We start from the raw sequence: 19,977 nt of genomic DNA on the forward strand, positions 1-19,977 counted from the left end.
GCACGTTTCAAAAAGTGACGCCAACAAGAACCACAACAATGACAGCAACAACAACCATGCGGAGGTCTTGTAGACCTGCGATAAAAATGAACTGGCTTATGTCCTCAAAGAAAATACAGTGCCTTCACAAAGTATTCACACCCCTTGACTTTTTTCGCATTTTGTTGTGTTATAGTCTGAATTTAAAATTGATTAAACTGAGGTTTGTTGTCACCGATAATTTGTTGTCACCGATGTGGGCACATAATACCCCATAATGTCAAAGTGGAATATTTTTTTTAGAAATTTTAAAAAATAATTAAAAATGAAAAGCTGAAAGGCTTCAGCCAATAAGTATTCAACCCCTTTACTATGACACTCCAAGTTGAGCTCAGGTGCATCCAATTTCCTTTAATCATCCTTGACATGTCTCTACAACTTGAATGGAGTCCACCTGTGGCCAATCCAATTGATTGGACATTATTTACATCATCATGACATGATTTTCATTCAAAGAGCTGGCTGTCTGACCAAACTGAGCAACCGGGCAAGAAGGACGTTGGGCAAGAACCCAATGGCCACCGACAGAACTACAGAGTTCCTTGGCTGAGATGGGAAAACCTACCAGAAGGCCAATAGTCTTTGTAGACCTTCACAAATCTAGGCTTTATGGGAGAGTCACCAGACGGAAGATACTTCTGAGAAAAAGGCACATGACAGCTCGCCTGGATTTTGCAAAAAGACACGTGAAAGACTGAGCATGAGGCAAAATATTTTGTGGTCTCATGAGATGAAAATTGAACACTTTGGCCTGAATATAAAGTGCTATGAATGAATGAATGATCGTTTTAAGGCCATTTTCCCCCGCTAGAGCAGGGGTTAGCTTGAATACAAAGTGCTATGTTGGGCGGAAACTGAGCACAGTTCATCACCCATCTTACACCATACCTACTGTGAAGCATGGTGGTGGCATAATCATGCTATGGGGATGCTTTTCAGTGGCAGTGACTGGGAGACTTGTACGGATAGAGGGAACAATGAATGTAGCCAAATACAGGCAAATTCTTGAGGAGAACCTGCTTCAGAGTGCAAAAGACCTTAGACTGTGGTGAAGATGTATGTTCCAACAGGACAATGACCCCAAGCATACAGACAAAGCAACACTGGAATGGCTTCAGAAAAAGAACATGAAGATCCTTGAGTGGCCCAGCCAAATCCCAGACTTGAATCCATTCGAGAATCTGTGGAAAGACTTGGATTGCTGCTCACCGACGCTCCCCATCCAATTGACAGAGCTTGAGCAAATCTGCAAGGAAGAATGTGAGAGCCTCCCCAAATCCATATGTGCAAAGCTGATACAGACACACGAAAGAAGACTCAAAGCTGTAATCGCTGCCAATGGTGCTTCTATGAAGTATTTACTCAGGGGGTTGAATACTTGTGTAAATTAGATATTTCTGCATTTCATTTTGAATTGATTTGTAAAAAATTCTAAAAAACATGTTTTCACTTTGTCATTATGGGGTATTTTGCATAGGTTGGTGACAAAAAAAATCTCAATTTAATCAATTTTTAATTCAGGCTGTAACACAACAAAATGTGAAAAAGTCAAGCGGTGTGAATACTTTCATGTGTTTCATTACGATTGTACCATCATATCCTGATGCTGTGTGGACTCTGCTTCCCTGCTGATGGACCTCTGGTAGCTTGTAACAGTTGCTGCATTTTTGCCTGAGGAAGAACTGCTGAAATCTATCTAGCTGGGTTCTTCCCAAAATCTTTCTAGGGCTCGGGCTAACTAGGAGCTAGGGCTAGGAGTTAAGGGAAGGAGCTATGACTCAGAGTTAGGGCTAGGAGTTAATGGAAGGAGCTAGGGGCTCGGAGTTAGGGCTAGGAGTTAAGGGAAGGAGCTAGGGCGAGGAGTTAGGGATCTTTGTTCCTTTCACATTTCTTTATACTTTTTCATATTTCTCTTTATTCATTATAATTCTTGTTTCTTATTTATTTCTCTTTCTTTATCTATCTGTCTTCGGAGAAGTGAATTCTTGCAGAATTAGTTGTTTCTGGAAGGTTCACTTGGCTGCGTCTGGATGGGTTTGAGGGTAGAGGAGTAGCGCTGAAACCCGAATCCTATCCAGGTTGATGACTCCATCTTTGCTCTTTACTTCTTTTTTTTGGTTCCTTCTGATTACTCCAATGCAGTATTTGGTTTTCTGTTTCATTCTGACGGTACTGTATATTAGATGGAGAAGACTAATTGTTAATTAGGTCAAAATGTTAGAGCAGTCATAGCAAATATAAATAGCCCTTTTTAGCCCATCCTCTGTGCAGAGTGACGGGCGGAGGGTTTTAAAAAATAGGTTCCGTGCTTCTTAATTTATTTACCATTTGAGCTTCAGTGTATCTGTTCAAGTCATTTTTTTTTTTACCAGTTCAGCTTTTGTCATCAAATTTTCAACAAACCTTTATTATGAGAATATGGAGAACCTGAATTTTAAAAATTTACTTTTTTTCGCTGTTTTCGTCAAATTTGTTGAGTACAAAGCGGATGTGGATGGGCTTTGCATTTTGGGATGCTTTCTTGTTTCATTACTCATACTGTTTGTGTAATGTAAAAACATTGTGTTTTCCTAGAAAGCAAGAATGGGCCTCAAAGGTACATCGTTCGGCTTCTGGAATACATGCCTGGAGTACCCTTAGCCAGGGTTGTTGTTCAATTGGACATGTTATACAAGCTGGGCAGTCTGATAGCATTCATGAACCTCACCTTGCAGGTACCATTCTGAATTACTGCAGCTACAAATACATTTTCACATAGAGTGTGCAATGAGTCGTGCAATAATCTTGCTAATGCTTTTTTGCATCCAAAAAATATTTATACATCCACTGACCAAGAACAGCGCCGGTGGGGTGCTTGGGGTGATGATGGGGCTGATGACATAGATGATTAATCTTAAAAGCCATTATTTTGTTGCATTGTTTGTGTTGCTGCATACTAAATACTATGAATTGAATGAATGAATGAATGATCGTTTTAAAGGCCATTTTCCCTGCTGGAGCGGGGGTTAGCCTTGCGGGCCCCATGACAATCATGGTTCCCTGTTTGAGGCAATGTTTTTATGGCCGGATGCCCTTCCTGACGCCAACCCTTGGTCGCCTCTTATGATGCGCAGGGATACGGTGTACCTATTCTAAATCGGGGTACACACCATGATCATTCATCCCAGCAAGCTGGTACTCAATTTGCCGACCTTGGAAGGATGACAGGCTGAGTCAACCCCCCTGGCATTAATTCAGCGATCGACCAGGATTCAAACCCAGGATCCCAAGCCGGCACCCTAACCGCTAAGCCAACATCAGGCTACTAAATACTATATAAAATGAATGAATGATCGTTTTAAGGCCATTTTTCCCCGCGAGAGCGGGGGTTAGCCTTGCGGGCCCCATGACAATCATGGTTCCCTGTTTGAGGCAATGTTTTTATGGCCGGATGCCCTTCCTGACGCCAACCCTTGGTCACGCTCTTACGATGCGCAGTATGAATTGATATAATATAATATACATAATAATGAATTTGTGTCCCAGTGATGGTGCATATGAAATGATCAGTTTCATTGGCATTGTAATATATCATGGGGCTGCATTGTGGTAAATGGAATGTGATTGCCAATAAAATATGATCACGAGAAGCCTTAATACTAGTTCAATGTCCAATAGTAGATAAAGTTCTGTTATACGGGAATATTTAATCAGAGCACATGACACAGGCTTCCCATCAAAGATACCACCTTGCTCCGCCTGGCTAACAACCTGGCACCACTTTCGTTGGTGCCCCCCTGCGGTCGCTTCTGCTACGGCCGACATCACTTTTTTTCTCGATTTTGGAAATCAACGATTTGGGAAGGTTTATCTCAGATCTGGTTGGAGATATTTAAGCTCGGAGTTATAGAAACCTACAGTTTGTTACAATATTTTCAACAACATTATCACTTTCACAATTTTACTGCATCAAGTATGTATTTATCAAGTATGTGTCTCTAAAAAATAGTTGGTTTTCCTATTTAGTGACAATTTGCAAATGCTGTTCAATTTCCAAGTCAATCGGATGAAAATTGACGGGTTTTTTTTAGATGAAAATTGATGATTTTGGAAGTTTGACATAGAGTTGACCCTGGACCTCAAAAATAGTTGGTTTTCCTATTTAGTGACAATTTGCAAATGCTGTTCAATTTCCAAGTCAATCGGATGAAAATTGACGGGTTTTTTTCGATGAAAATTTATGATTTTGGAAGTTTGACCTAGAGACGTTTCATCAAGCCTTCAAAATCGTTCATCTAGTAGTACCCAAGAAGGTCCATGATTGTCCAGAATACTGAACCCCAAATACCGCAGGCTTGGGATCCGAGGATCCTGAGTTTGAATCCCGGTCGATCGCTGAATTAACACCAGGGGGGTTGACTCAGCCCATCATCCTTCCGAGGTCGGCAAATTGAGTACCAGCTTGCTGGGATGAATGATCCCAGTGTGTACCCCAATTTAGAATAGGTAACCGAATCCCTGCGCATCGTAAGAGGTGACTAAGGGTTGGCGTCAGGAAGGGCAGCTGGCCATAAAAACATTGCCTCAAACAGGGAACCATGATTGTCATGGGGCCCGCAAGGCTAACCCCCGCTCTAGCGGAGAAAAATGGCCTCAAAACGGTCATTCATTGATTAATTTTCATTCACTGAGCCCCAAATACATTTCTTAGGAAAAATACTGCACCAAGAAGTTGTTGTTGTATTGCCCCAGGCAGTTCTGCGCACCAAGAACTTCCCAACAGGGCTAAAAGTGGCACTTTTTAGCTCAACAAGAACTGCTTTGACCTCTCCATATGAAATAACTGGCAGAATTTCAGAGTTAAACTGCTTACAGATGGTCAGGCATGTTGTCACCTATCAATTGCCATGAAGAAATAGTAGTCCCATGAGCTGGGAACAAAACTTATTTTCTAGACACATTTTCAGGTCTCAACTTGCAGTATCAAGCTCCAGATGAAAAACTGCCCAGCTGGGTCATTTCAGACCTCGGCTCCACCCATCGAAAGGCATTGCGTGCAAAACAGCCCGTCTCAAAGGAAGGTTTTGAATCATGTTATTTAAAATTATTATAAGGACCATTACACTCATGATATTTATTTTGAACGAGGAGGGGTACCCAATGTTGCATGGTGTGTACCCAGCATTGCCCGTATAATGTATGTTTGAAGTGCCTGCAATTCAGAAGCAACTACAGCCTTGTTGTTGTTGTTATTGGTTGGCCCAACAGACCTAAAACAATAAACAGACTTCCGGTGATCCAGATGGCCTAACGCTGGAATCCTGCTTATATTACATGGTGGCAGAAGTGATCTGCAAATAACTCCATCCATCTGTGCCTCTGAATCTGGTATCGAGGAGGGAGCACCATCCCATGTGCACTGTTGAGGAGGTTGTTGCAAGTATACCTAATGCCACAGTATTCTCAGTGCTTGACGCAAAGTCAGGGTTCCTACAAATCAAACTGGATGAGGAATCTTCCTCTCCGACGTGTTTCAATACACCATTCGGTTGGTATAGGTTGAGTATAGTTGAGAGAGAGGAAGACAAATGATGAATTGCGAAAGATGATGGGAATAGAGCCTGTGTTTGGTCATGTGTTGAGGAAGGATGAAAGTGACTGGTTGAGAAGAGTGATGGAAATGAATGTAGAAGGAAGTAGAGGACGGGGAAGACAGAGAAAGACTTGGCTGAAGGTGGTGGAAGAAGAAATGCGGGCAAGGGGGTTAACAAGGAGAGATGCAGAAAATAGGGCAAAATGGAGAAGATTGTCATGGGGACCGCAAGGCTAACCCCCGCTCTAGCAGGGAAAATGGCCTTAAAATTCCCATTGTTGTTGTTTGTATTCGGGTTGGTATAGGTGGCTTTGTCTTCCCTTTGGACTGAAATGTGCACCTGAAAAATTGCAGAGGATTATGGACCAGATGATTGAAGGCATAGATGGAGCATTCAGGATCATGGATGACATTCTTGTAGCTGGTCCAGATGTGGAGTTGTATGATGGAATCCTGAAAAAGGTCATTGAAAGAGCAACAAATTACAATCTGATGTTGAATCTGCAGAAGTGTAAAATCTGCCAGTCACAGGTAGTATTGGATGAGACTACAGAGTAGGATCTGTACTGCCTGCTGATGGATTATCTACTGATCCGGCCAAAGTAGAGGCAGTTCACAGTATGCCGATTCTGACTGATGAGGAAGATGTTAGAGGTTTCATCGGATTTATCAGGTATCTGTGAAAGTTCATCCCTCGGTTGAGTGATGAATTTGCTCCACTCCGACAGCTGCTGAAATCGGATGTTGAATATCAATTGCAACTGGCTCTAGCCAGAGTATTTGAGAGACTGAAGGAACTTTGCTGTCCACTCCGATGAGACTACAGAGCATGATCTCAAATTTCAGTAGAGAAGAGGGGAGGATATGCAGCTTCCAGATACCCTTTCTAGAGCCTACCTGCCAGATAGTCGATACTCGAGATTGGCTATGTGACAGACGAAATTATTAGATTTTGCTGAAGATCCGGATCTGTATCTGAGAATTTTTTAAAGTAATTCTTCACCCGTGAGAGATCGGGCAAAAACGAAAAATAGCACGATATCTCAAAAAGTTATGGACGAGTTATGACTAAGCTTGGTGGACGAGTTGGTTCGGTGACAAGAACAAGCCGATTCACTTTTGGTTCAGGTCCGAATCCAGATCCAACCCATCAGTGGGATACAAAACGTTAACTGTTCAGCCTTGCGGAGGTATGCTCTCTGCAATTGCTGTTCTAGTGAATCTCTCTTTCCTATTCTTGAGCTGGAATAACCTAAAGCAAAACACATTCACTGTCTATCCTGGGTTTGAATCGTGGAGCAGCTTCAAATTATTATCCTGGTGTTTCACTGGCAGGTCGAGGCAACAATGTGTGCATCGTCCCTCAGTAAAGATGGGTGTCCCATCTGCTGGCATTGGTTGGTGGATGTTAACGATCCCACGGTGTCCTTCATGAAGAGTAGCCGAGCTATTGCTGGCACCTCGGCCAAATTCTGCCATGACTTGCTGTCTCAGAGTGGTAACCTGTCCAGTGTTGTCAAACTAGCCGAGAAACTGCTTTGGCAGAACCTATTCTCTGTGTAGAGCATGGTCAAATAATTTCCTATTCTTGAACCAATTATCATTACACATGTGTCAAATGCTCTTCACTGTGACGATGTCAAGAATGTGATATTAGACCAATTGACTTGGTCTAACATCACAGACCAATTGTCCAATTGATGACCAAATGCTCTTGTTAGACCAATTGTCCAATTTTTGTTCCGATCTTCGATTTTGTTCAAACTTGTCACAATAACAGTACATGATGATATACACGTGCACCTCACTTTACTTTGAATTTTATCAAATATGGCCGACTGGTAGACAGGCGGCCATTTTAGTTGTAAAAACAAACCCGTTATTGAACTCATCCTCAACCATTTCTCAGACATGCAGTTACCGATATTGTTTTTTGAGATCAGATCCAAGATGGCCAACTGGCAGCCATTTTATTACTTAAATGTATCCCCAACCATTTCTTCAACATGCATGATCCGATTTTGTTCAGGAATTGGCACAAAGACCATACATGAGAGTATACATATGTAGAACATTTTGTTTTGTAATCCGACCTAAGATGGCCGACTGGCAGCTTTTAACTCCTTACGGCAAAATTACTAATACCACAGGGGCTATGACATTTCATGTCTTTTTCTCCTTGTTTTCCAAACGTATTACATGGCAACTTCCAGATATATTTTCAATGACAAATTTTAAGCAATAGATTGCACGTGGTATCCACCAATTGAGATTGATTTGAGATGTTACTGCACATTTAGTTTCGCAGGTTAATTCCCTTGTCTTCTTGCACATAGGACTTCAAGCCATCCTCACAAAACTATTTTGATCATAATTCCTTGTGGAATACTTCTGACCTACTCAAGATAATACCACTTTTGAAGTTTCTTGATGGGAATCCAATACAGAAACTGGCACATGATGCGTTGAAAGTCTGTACGTCCAGCATCCTGCCCAAGCTTCCACACTTCCGTTCAGGTATAGACATGCTGTATTGTAAAGCCAAACATACTGTTACGTGGAAGTGGGGGGATCCATAGATAGGTGGTGCTCAGAATAGTATGTACTGCATGCTCAAGTATGCTAGAATTACTCATGTATTAGATATCTGGCAGAGGCGAGTCATATGGAAATATGTGCATTGATGAGGGCAGTGATTGTAAACCCAAGATACTTAACTCCTGCATATAATCTCTGTAATATGTAGTAATATGTAGCAGCTCCTGTACAGACAAGGCCAGGTGGAAACTTTGAGAGTGAAAGGCACACAGAAACCACAACGTGCTTATAATGAAATGGACAACATTGCAGACCGTTTGTCCAGAGAACTGCAAGCGAACACTAATGAGCAGCTACACTGCAGGGCAGGGCAGGACAGCCAGAAATATGGCACTGCCCACAGGCAGCGGGCAGCTAATTGGACCAGTCACATGTTGGAAAAGAGGTCCTATAGGTGGTAAGAGTCGTGTCCGCACATGTGCGTGACAGATTTGGGTTTCTTCATGAAGACTGAAACCAAGGAGGGCAGTGAAACCAAGTACTGAACTCAGAGAAACATGGAGAGACACAAACACCATTTCCCCGCCATCGCGGCATCCTCTTCTCTTCCCTCTTCCGGGTCTCTTTCGGAGCAATATAATGAGGCAAATTGTCCATGAAAATCCCTATCCATTGGATGCAGGCAAAACTTGTGTGTCAGAGTTTATGAATCTAGGGATAAAATCAAGTGCTTAAAATTGTTACTGAAGATCATTGCAAAACTCAAGGGAGAAAAACGAGAACATGCAGTATTAGTGCCGAATGCTCACATGGCCGAAACAAGTGAAATAGGGTTCAAATCACTTGCTTTGGTACACAGATTATGAAAATGATAGCTGATCAACAAACCGGGACTTAATATGTTCTTCAAATTTCGTTTATGATCAAAACAAATATTCTCAAACATTCTTCCAAATTTGCAGGTCACACATCCAAGTGTGTATCGTATTTCCTAGAATAATCACCTCCTTCAAATAAGTGCTGCTCTCATTAAAAGCCCCTCTATAAATCCCCCGAATTAGTAAGCTTCCAGAAAACTAGAAATCCCCTGAATTAATAAGCTTCCAGAAATCTAGAAATCCTCCAAATTAATAAGAAATCTCTAGAAATCCCCTGAATTAATAAGAAATCTCTAGAAATCCACTGAATTCATGAGTCCGGAAATATAGAAATCCCCTGAATTAATAAGAAATCGTTAGAAATCCCCTGAATTAATAAGTTTCTGGAAATCTACAAATCCTATGAATTATTAAGAAATCTATAGAAATCCCCTGAATTAATAAGAAATCTTTAGAAATCCCCTGAATTAATAAGCTTCTGGAAATCTACAAATCCTCTGAATTAATAAGAAATCTATAGAAATCCCCTAAATTAATAAGAAATCTCTAGAAACCCCCTGAATTAATAAACTTCCGGAAATCTAGAAATCCCCTAAATTAATAAGCTTCCGGAAATGTAAAAATCCCCTGAATGAATAAGAAATCTCTAGAAATCCCATGAATTAATAAACTTCCGGAAATCTAGAATTCCCCTAAATTAATAAGAAATCTCTAGAAATCCACTGAATTAATAAGTGTCCGGAAATCTAGAAATCCCCTGAATTAATAAGAAATCTCTAGAAATCCCCTGAATAAATAAGCTTCCGGAAATCTAGAAATCCCCTGATTTAATAAGAAATCTCAAGAAATCCCCTGAATTAAAAAGAAATCCCCTGAATCAAACTCCCGGGAATCGAGAAATCCCCTGAATTAATAAGAAATCTCTAGATATCCCTTGAATAAACAAGTTTCCAAAAATCGAGAAATCCCCTGAATTAATAAGCTTCCGGAAATCAAGAAATCCCCTGATTTAATAAGAAATCTCAAGAAATCCCCTGAATTAATAAGAAATCCCCTGAATCAAACTCCCGGGAATCGAGAAATCCCCTGAATTAATAAGAAATCTCTAGAAATCCCTTGAATAAATAAGTTTCCAAAAATCGAGAAATCCCCTGAATTAATAAGAAATGTAAAGAAATCCCCTTAATTAATAAGCTTCTGGAAATCTAGAAATCCCCTGAATTATTAAGAAATCTCTAGAAATCCCCTGAATAAATAAGCTTCTGGAAATCTAGAAATTCCTGAATGAATAAGAAATCTATAGAAATGCCCTGAATTCATTTTTTAAATCTCTAGAAATCCCCCGAATTAGTAAGCTTCCAGAAAACTAGAAATCCCCTGAATTAATAAGCTTCCAGAAATCTAGAAATCCTCCAAATTAATAAGAAATCTCTAGAAATCCCCTGAATTAAAAAGAAATCTCTAGAAATCCACTGAATTCATGAGTCCGGAAATATAGAAATCCCCTGAATTAATAGGAAATCTTTAGAAATCCCCTGAATTAATAAGCTTCTGGAAATCTACAAATCCTATGAATTATTAAGAAATCTATAGAAATCCCCTGAATTAATAAGAAATCTTTAGAAATCCCCTGAATTAATAAGCTTCTGGAAATCTACAAATCCTCTGAATTAATAAGAAATCTATAGAAATCCCCTAAATTAATAAGAAATCTCTAGAAACCCCCCTGAATTAATAAACTTCAGGAAATCTAGAAATCCCCTAAATTAATAAGCTTCCGGAAATGTAAAAATCCCCTGAATGAATAAGAAATCTCTAGAAATCCCATGAATTAATAAACTTCCGGAAATCTAGAATTCCCCTGAATCAATAAGAAATCTCTAGAAATCCACTGAATAAATAAGCTTCCGGAAATCTAGAAATCCCCTGATTTAATAAGAAATCTCAAGAAATCCCCTGAATTAATAAGAAATCCCCTGAATCAAACTCCCGGGAATCGAGAAATCCCCTGAATTAATAAGAAATCTCTAGAAATCCCTTGAATAAACAAGTTTCCAAAAATCGAGAAATCCCCTGAATTAATAAGCTTCCAGAAATCTAGAAATCCCCTGAATTAATAAGCTTCTGGAAATCAAGAAATTCCTGAATTAATAAGAAATCTATAGAAATCCCCTGAATTAATTTTTTTTATCTCGAGAAATCCCCTGAATTAATAAGCTTCCGGAAATCTAGAAATCACCTGAATTAATAAGAAATCTCTCGAAATCCCCTGAATTAATAAGCTTCCGGAAATCGAGAAATCGCTGAAATTAATAAGCTTCCGGACATCTAAAAATCCCCTGAATTAATAAGAAATGTCTCGAAATCCCCTGAATAAATAAGCTTCTGGGAATCTAGAAATCCCCTGAATTAATAAGAAATCTTTAGAAATCCCCTGAATTAATAAGCTTCTGGAAATCTACAAATCCTATGAATTAATAAGAAATCTATAGAAATCCCCTGAATTAATAAGACATCTTTAGAAATCCCCTGAATTAATAAGCTTCTGGAAATCTACAAATCCCCTGAATTAATAAGAAATCTATAGAAATCCCCTGAATTAATACGAAATCTCTAGAAATCCCCTGAATTAATAAACTCCCGGAAATCTAGAAATCCCCTAAATTAATAAGCTTCCGAAAATGTAAAAATCCCCTGAATGAATAATAAATCTCTAGAAATCCCATGAATTAATAAACTTCCGGAAATCTAGAAATCCCCTGAATTAATAAGAAATCTCTAGAAATCCCCGGAATAAATAAGCTTCCGGAAATCAAGAAATCCCCTGATATAAGAAATCTCAAGAAATCCCCTGAATTAATAAGAAATCCCCTGAATCAAACTCCCGGGAATCGAGAAATCCCCTGAATTAATAAGAAATCTCTAGAAATCCCTTGAATAAATAAGTTTCCAAAAATCGAGAAATCCCCTGAATTAATAAGAAATATATAGAAATCCCCTTAATTAATAAGCTTCTGGAAATCTAGAAATCCCCTGAATTATTAAGAAATCTCTAGAAATCCCCTGAATAAATAAGCTTCCAGAAATCTAGAAATCCCCGGAATTAATAAGTTTCTGGAAATCTAGAAATTCCTGAATTAATAAGAAATCTATAGAAATCCCCTGAATTAATTTTTTAAATCTCGAGAAATCCCCTGAATTAATAAGCTTCCGGAAATCTAGAAATCACCTGAATTAATAAGAAATCTCTCGAAATCCCCTGAATTAATAAGCTTCCGGAAATCTAGAAATCGCTGAAATTAATAAGCTTCTGGAAATCTAGAAATTCCTGAATGAATAAGAAATCTATAGAAATGCCCTGAATTCATTTTTTAAATATCGAGAAATCCCCTGAATTAATAAGCTTCCGGAAATCTAGAAATCACCTGAATTAATAAGAAATATAAAGAAATCCACTGAATGAATGAGCTTCTGGAAATCTAGAAATCCCCTGAATTAATAAGCTTCTGGAAATCTAGAAATTCCTGAATTAATAAGAAATCTATAGAAATCCCCTGAATTAATTTTTTTTAATCTCGAGAAATCCCCTGAATTAATAAGCTTCCGGAAATCTAGAAATCACCTGAATTAATAAGAAATATAAAGAAATCCACTGAATGAATAAGCTTTTGGAAATCTAGAAATCCCCTGAATTAATAAGCTTCTGGAAATCTAGAAATTCCTGAATTAATAAGAAATCTATAGAAATCCCCTGAATTAATTTTTTTAATGTCGAGAAATCCCCTGAATTAATAAGCTTCGGGAAATCTAGAAATCACCTGAATTAATAAGAAATCTACAGAAATCCCCTGAATTAATTTTTTTATCTCAAGAAATCCCCTGAATTAATAAGCTTCTGGAAATCTAGAAATCCCCTGAATTAATAAGAAATCTCTAGAAATCCCCTGAATAAATAAGCTTCCGAAAATCTAGAAATCTCCTGAATTAATAAGAAATGTATAGAAATCCCCTGAATTGATAAGCTTCCGGAAATCTAGAAATCCCCTGAATTATTAAGAAATGTCTAGAAATCCCCTGAATAAATAAATAAGGGGGAACAAACACCACAAACAGATTTGACCATATGCCACCAGGATTTGGAGGAGGGAGACAGGTTTGAGAGTTCAGTCTTGAGAGTAGAGAGATATTGTTTACTGGCTCTCCTGAGGGTAGACACACTTGTTCCGAGCTTTGTGAAAGGAACTGAGATTGCCTTCAGTTGGATTTGCCTTCCATGAGGCAAAGGCAAGTTGTTTCAGGGCAGCTGCCTCACCACAAGATTCCGTGTACCATGGACAGGAGGAAGGGTATGACAACTGAAGACGAGATGGGATAAATCTGTGCATGAGAGAGAGCAGTTTACTTTGAAAGAATTCCCAGGAAGAGTTGATGTCAGAGGCAGTGGAGATGGCAGATCAGTCCAGATGATTGATGGCTGCTTGAAGACCGTACCAGGCGGCCTGAGTAAAATGCCAGACTCGTCGACGCTGAGGAGGCTCTCTGAGAATGGCCAGAGAGATATCCACTTTAACAAGGAAATCATCAGAAGAACCGATTGGAGAAGAAGAGCAGCAGACATTTGCTGGGAAGTTTGTCATAACCAAGTCTAGAAGAGAAGACGTGCCGTTGACTGAGATCCGGGTCGGGAAATTGACAGTTGTGTCAGTCCCAGTGAGACGCAGAAGTCCTTTGCAGAGGTGCCGTGGCTGGTGAGAGAGGTACCCACACCCAGCCAGCTGGCATCATGACATGATAAGGAAAAAGCTCAACGTTAGTTGCTTTCAATAAAAAATGCAAACAAACTCTTCCAGTTTGTTGTGCAATTCTTCTGGTACTGCCCTCTGTTTCCAAGTGATGTGAAGGCTTCCACAAAATGCTGTGCTGCATCAGCAATTTCAGTGGTTTAGCCTTTTCTTCACCAGCAAAAGCAGAATTAGAAAGCATGCATCCCAATCAGAGATGTGAAATATTCCTGTCTATAAATTTGAGAATGCAATTATGGCAATAGGCCTGACTTTGTCTTATTGATTTCCAGCAGGCCAGCCCAGGCAGCGCTGCTGATTGATGACCACAGCGTCTCAAACTCATCAAGATGACTCTGTCCTGAGAGAGATGGCGATGGCGATACTGAGATGGATGGGAGTGCCGGAAGCAGAAGTTAGGTTGGTGGAAGGGATGTGCAAGAGAACGAAAGGAAGAGTTTTGGTTGGTCCGGGGATGTCTGAGGAGTTCAGTGTGAACATCGGTTTGAGGCAAGGAAGCTCTCTCAGCCCACTCATGTTTATTATGGTGATGGAGCTGATAAACAAGAAGGTGAACATGAGGTGTAGTATGGGGAGGATGTTGGATGCGGACGATCTGGCGGGTGTGGTGGGGAGTGAGCGAGAGGTGCAGGAAGTACAGGAGGAGTGGAAGAAGCATTTGGGAAGCATGGGCTGAAGACGAATATGGAGAAGACTGAGGTGATGTGGGTCAGACAGCAGAGACAATGAATGAATATCAAGTTGGAGGGGAAGGAGACCAGACAAGGAAATAGGTTTGAGTATCTGAGGGGAACAGTGACCGGGGATGGCAAGTCCGAGGCAGAGGTGCAGAGGATGATTCAGGGGGTGTGAATGCATAGAGGAGGGTGGAGGGTGTAATGGCAGACAAAAAGATGTGAAGGAAACTGAAAGGGAATTTGGTTATGTCATGTGTAATGCCAGCCTAACTTTAAAGTCGAGAAACGCAGGCACTGACAGAATGACAACAAAGGCTGCAGGTATGCGAGAACAACTGGGTCAGGGTTATTGTGGGAGTGAAGAGGGTGGATAGAAGGAAAATGGATGAACTGAGGGAGGAGATTGGTGTGCAGATGAGCTTGATGCAGAGATTGGTGAAATTCTGGCTGAGATGGGCTGGACTATTGGTGCGGATGGGGGAAGAAAGGATGGCAAATAGAACAGGTAGTTTGAGGGAGCGAGGTAGGAGGAAAAGACGTAGACCGCAGTCGAGATGGAAGGATTGTGTGAGGAGGGATACCAATAAGGTGGGGGTGGTTGGAGAGTGGAGAGAGTTGGCTGAGGACAGAGGGAAGTGGAATCGTATCATGATCAAGGCAGGGCAGAAGAAGCTTGGTATCATTGGACCTCACCACTTATAAAGGACAGAGGAGAAGGAGAAGATTTTGATTATACGGGTCTTTGACCCCTTGCCCAATTTCATGTGTGCCTTTGTAAGCAGATAACTGTACCCAAAAAGTAATATGAAGACATTTATCATCAGCATGAATAACTATCATCAGCCTCTATGATAGTTCAATGTCTTCGCTCCGCTCTGGCTATAAGGAAGCTGCCCCTGTCCCACCCTCGGTCTAAAATCAGCCCACAAACGAATTCACAGACTTTAAAACCATGCAGGTCTTCTGCATGCAACAGTAAATCAAACAAAATTGTATCGTACATCTTTTTCATGCTGTACTTACTTCCTCTCATTTCCATATTTCCACTTAAAATCACCCAAAATAGCAACACATTCTCGCAACTTGCAATTAATCAAAATATCATCTCAAATATTTTGCATTGCTAAAGCTGTGGTTTCCCAAATTCTAAATAGTGGCATGTACAAAATCAGCTTAAATACACTTTGAACGAGCAGGGAAGGGTACATCCAGAAATAGGGCGATTCCCCAAGAAAGTGACCGGAAATGGGAGTCCATCATATATTTTTCATAAATACAGTAGTGCAAGCATCATATGGCACATTTTTCATTTATTTCGGTGAAATGAGAATTCACACTAAAAATATGGATGACAGACGAGTAGGACTTTCGTTTAGTGAATAAGACATGTGATTAGGAGTCTGTAAGTGAGAGGATCTAAGTTAGGAAGAGAAAGGCAACGATAATTGAGTGTTATAGGCTGCACCAGTGCACCATGCTAGTGTGGCCCACTGCACTCAGTTCAGACTCAACAATGGACTGGGAGCCACAGGTCCTGGTGCTGGTTTGACACATCTCTTAATTACTGGTGCTGTACCTGCTGATGTGATGTGTTCTTTCTTTTACAGGACCTATTCATAGCGACCTCAATGATGGCAACATTCTCGTGGAAGAATGTACAGAAGACGTAAACCAAACATCACATACGAGCCTCGTTCACAGTCCCAAGATTTGTCCCACAAGCAAGAATTACAACATCTCAGGCATCATCGATTTTGGCGATTTCACCCCTGGCTATTACGTGTCAGATTTAGCTTTACTTATGGTTTACATGATGTTGAATCATCCAGAGAAGATTGTGGTGGGTGGACATGTTATGGCAGGCTATGAGAGTGTGATGCCCCTTACAGGTGAGGAGAAAGATTCCCTCTTCTTCCTTGTTGTCTCTAGAATAGTGATTTCGATTGTTTTAACCCACCGCAGAGCAGAAATGTCACCAGAGAATACAAAGTTTCTGCTCAGACACGATGGGGCCCTTTCGAGCATTCTTAAGGAGCTCTGGGAAGCTGGAAAAGAAAAAGTAGAAAAACTGTGGTTTGATGTGGCTGATTTGTACTCCACAACATGTCAAACAAGTTAAACTAGGTTGTAAAATTGCTTGTTACGAGCAATAAACACGTAAATAATCACAGATGTTTAAACTGTCATTTTATGAATATGAACCAGGTGTAGGTTTCATGCATCTTTTGCTTATGGACTTTTGATTTCTTATGGATTTTTTTTATTGATTTACAGATTTTTGATTGCTTATGGATTTTTGATTTCTTATGGATTTTTAAAATTGATTTACAGATTTTTGATTGCTTATGGATTTTTGATTTCTTATGGATTTTTTTATTGATTTACAGATTTTTGATTGCTTATGGATTTTTGATTTCTTATGGATTTTTTATTGATTTACAGATTTTTGATTGCTTATGGATTTTTGATTTCTTATGGATTTTTTATTGTCATGTATGTTTAAAGTGCTGGCAATCTGAAGCTGTTTTGTTGTTGTTGTGGAGAGTTGTTGTTGTGGTTTGCCCGATGGACCTGAGAAGACACTTCCGTTTCCTGATGGCCTAAAGTTGGACTCCTGCTTTTCTTCCACGAGCACATATATTCATCCCCACCACTGACGGGAAAAGCAAGCAAATGTGTCAGGCCCCAGTGACGGGAAAGTTGAAATTAATTCATTAATTTAAATTATTTCATGCACTTTAAAAAGGTTCATTGTGTTGTGCTCATGGGCTCACACAGAGTCAAAGCTCTGAGCTACTTATCCCACCCATTGCAAAATGGTGGTGCAACATTGGGTGGTGAAGGTTCAATTCCTTTAAAAAGAGGACAAAATTTCCTGGTGCAAAATAAAATTTGGCATCAGCATTATTCATGCCTGTTTTCCTGTCATTTCAAAAGTGAATGTTGAGCATCCTTAAGGATCTCTGGGAAGCTGAAAAAGAAAAAGTAGAAGAAGTGTGGTTTGGCGTGGCCGATTTGTACTCTACAAAACGTCAAGCAAGTTAAACTAAGTTGTAGAATTGCCTGTTAAGAGTAGTGATCACTAACAAGAACGACAATCCGGTAGAGCGCATATATCCGCCAGGCTGGACAGTTTGCATTTTGAATCCCACCGATAGGCTGGATTCACATCCGGACCTGAAGCAAAATCTAATCGAGTTGTTCTTGTGACATAACCAAGTAATCCACCAAATTTTGTCACAGGCTGTCCATAACTTCTCGAAATATCATGCTATATTTCATTTTTGGCCTTATAGTCCCATAGGCCAGAAGTAACAAAGAGAAGCTGATACCTTGATTATTTGTTGGTAACAAAGGCAGGTGGATGCCTTTTTTGTGGCATGGCTGTAATAAATTCCTGTCATGATAAGATCTATATCTATCTATAATTCCAGTAATCTCTGTGTGTTTGTTTGTACGTTTGTACGTTTGTACGTTTGTTTGTTTGTCTGTGACCGCTGTTTCTCGACAACCACGGGTCCGATATACTTTTAACTTGCCAGGTATATTGCTGGGGACCCGAGGATGTGCCTTTTCAAGGTTTCATATTAATCGGACAATTACTTACCGAGCTATGTCCAAAAAACGATTCAACCAATCAGAGAGCAGCGAACTATCGCGTGTGCCGAACGTGGCGGACACACTCTGCCTCGGATGGCACATTTGAGAGCGTATTCATTTATTTCACGTTTGCAAACTATGTTGGCGCTATGTTGGCGTTAAACTATGTTTTAAAACTAATAAAAACCATTTCATGTAAATAGAGGGGGGGGGGGGGGGGATTGTCACTGTACTCGCACGAGCAGATGGCGGAAGTGCCTGACCGCCAAGTGAAGTCCGAGCAACTCGCGGTCGAAGGTACTGTAACGGCGTTCGGGCGGGCGAAGCTGCCGGCTAAAGAACGCCAGCGGTTGCCAAGCTCCGTTTTAAAACTAATAAAAACCCCGGGGGGATTGTCACTGTACTCGCAAGCCGTTCGCCGTTCGCTTTGGCGTTGCGAATGGACCAAAACATTTCATGCACCAAACCATTTCATGTAAAGCGTTCGCCGTTCGCTTTGGCGTTGCGAATGGACCAAAACATTTCATGGACCAAACCATTTCATGTAAATAGAGGGGGGGATATAATTTTAGATATAGATATAGTACGGGCATGCCCTAGTATAATGAATGAATGATGTGATGATGCTCGGGTGAGAAGACCCATTTTAAATTTGCTTGTTGCAGATGTATGCACACTTGCTTTCAGATCCCACCCTTCCTTCAATTCAGTAATTACGTTTGAGTATCCTCTCAAAGTTTAGACCCGTGGAACACTTTGCTGAATGCAGCCCGAATAAGAAAATATGCCCCAATGTTGGACCTGGTGAAGACTTACTGGATGGAGAAATCCCACGAGTTAACTATCATTGAAAATACCTCAATATTCTCACCATGAAGAGACTTCTTAATGCCATCAGTACAAACCAGGAAAAGACAGACGAGTCAGAAAATAATGCCAGATCTAGGAAATCATCCAGGCAAGGATCAAGAGCTGCGAGCATATGCCAGCATCAGAAATGCAGCTATGAAGAAAATTGATAGTAGCTTGCTTACTGTGATCAGCATAGACCTCTTAGCTGCAGAAGGCCTGCACAGGGTAAAGATAATGAAACACATCAAGTTTCAGGACAGTGTCCTGAAATGGCAGCATAACTGTCCCAAATATTTCCATACACACAGCATTAAGATGATTACCCCATCGCACCACTGCGTAACATCCATACTGGGTCCATGTAGCAAAGGAAAACCTACCATAAAAACTCGACCCAGATGTTAGTTAGTCCTTTTGTATATCACTTCCATTTAGTAACACAAATATTCCCTATCAGGGGGAGTTTCCTGGATGAGAGTTGTCATGCTTTCAGCAGCAAAGCTTTTTGAAAATGGAGAAATGTTCTTCCGGGTCAAGGATTTTCCCATATGTTCGGTGAATCTACAACTGATGCTTCAACCTCATTAAAGCTAAATTTTCCAAACTTGATTTGTCATGTTTTTCTGGTATACTGTATCTTCATCCCTGTGTTGCTGATGTATTTCCGTGTTAAATGGCACGGTATTTTCTCAACGATTCTTCACTATTGAGAGATTGGGCCAAAAATGATATGTAGCATGATATTTCAAAAAGTTGTGGACGAGTTGTGACAAAACTTGGTGGATGTGTTGGTTCGGTGACAAGAACAAGCCAATTCGATTTTGGTTAAGGTCCACATCCAGATGTGGCCCATCAGTGGGATATAAAATGAAAACTTCAGTTTGTCAGAGGTATGTGCTCCACCAAGTGCCATTCTAGTTGGTTCTGTATTTGTCAAATTAGTTTCCGTGTTTTTCAAGGCCTACTTTAGCCGCTCCTCAGATAGCAACTGTGAAAATTGCATGTACCTTTTGACTCTG

At 40.3% G+C, this 19,977-nt stretch overlaps 1 protein-coding gene across 7 annotated transcripts in view; it reads left to right on the forward strand.

Moving 5' to 3' along the window:
- Positions 1 to 17,026, forward strand: part of LOC137431259 (hydroxylysine kinase) — a 60,922-nt gene extending 43,896 nt beyond the window's left edge. For all 7 annotated transcript variants that reach the window (XM_078781752.1, XM_068122367.2, XM_068122369.2 and 4 more), the window contains 3 exons: positions 2,614 to 2,753; positions 7,948 to 8,128; positions 16,114 to 17,026. In XM_078781752.1, the coding sequence (XP_078637878.1) occupies positions 2,614 to 2,753; positions 7,948 to 8,128; positions 16,114 to 16,625 (833 nt within the window). In that variant the 3' untranslated portion in view covers positions 16,626 to 17,026. The remainder of the gene's footprint in view (positions 1 to 2,613; positions 2,754 to 7,947; positions 8,129 to 16,113) is intronic.
- The last annotated feature ends 2,951 nt before the right edge of the window (positions 17,027 to 19,977 follow it).

The sequence above is a fragment of the Myxine glutinosa genome, chromosome 7 (genome assembly GCF_964187855.1).
Source record: "Myxine glutinosa chromosome 7, kmMyxGlut1.1, whole genome shotgun sequence".
Classification (NCBI taxonomy): Eukaryota; Metazoa; Chordata; class Myxini; order Myxiniformes; family Myxinidae; genus Myxine; species Myxine glutinosa.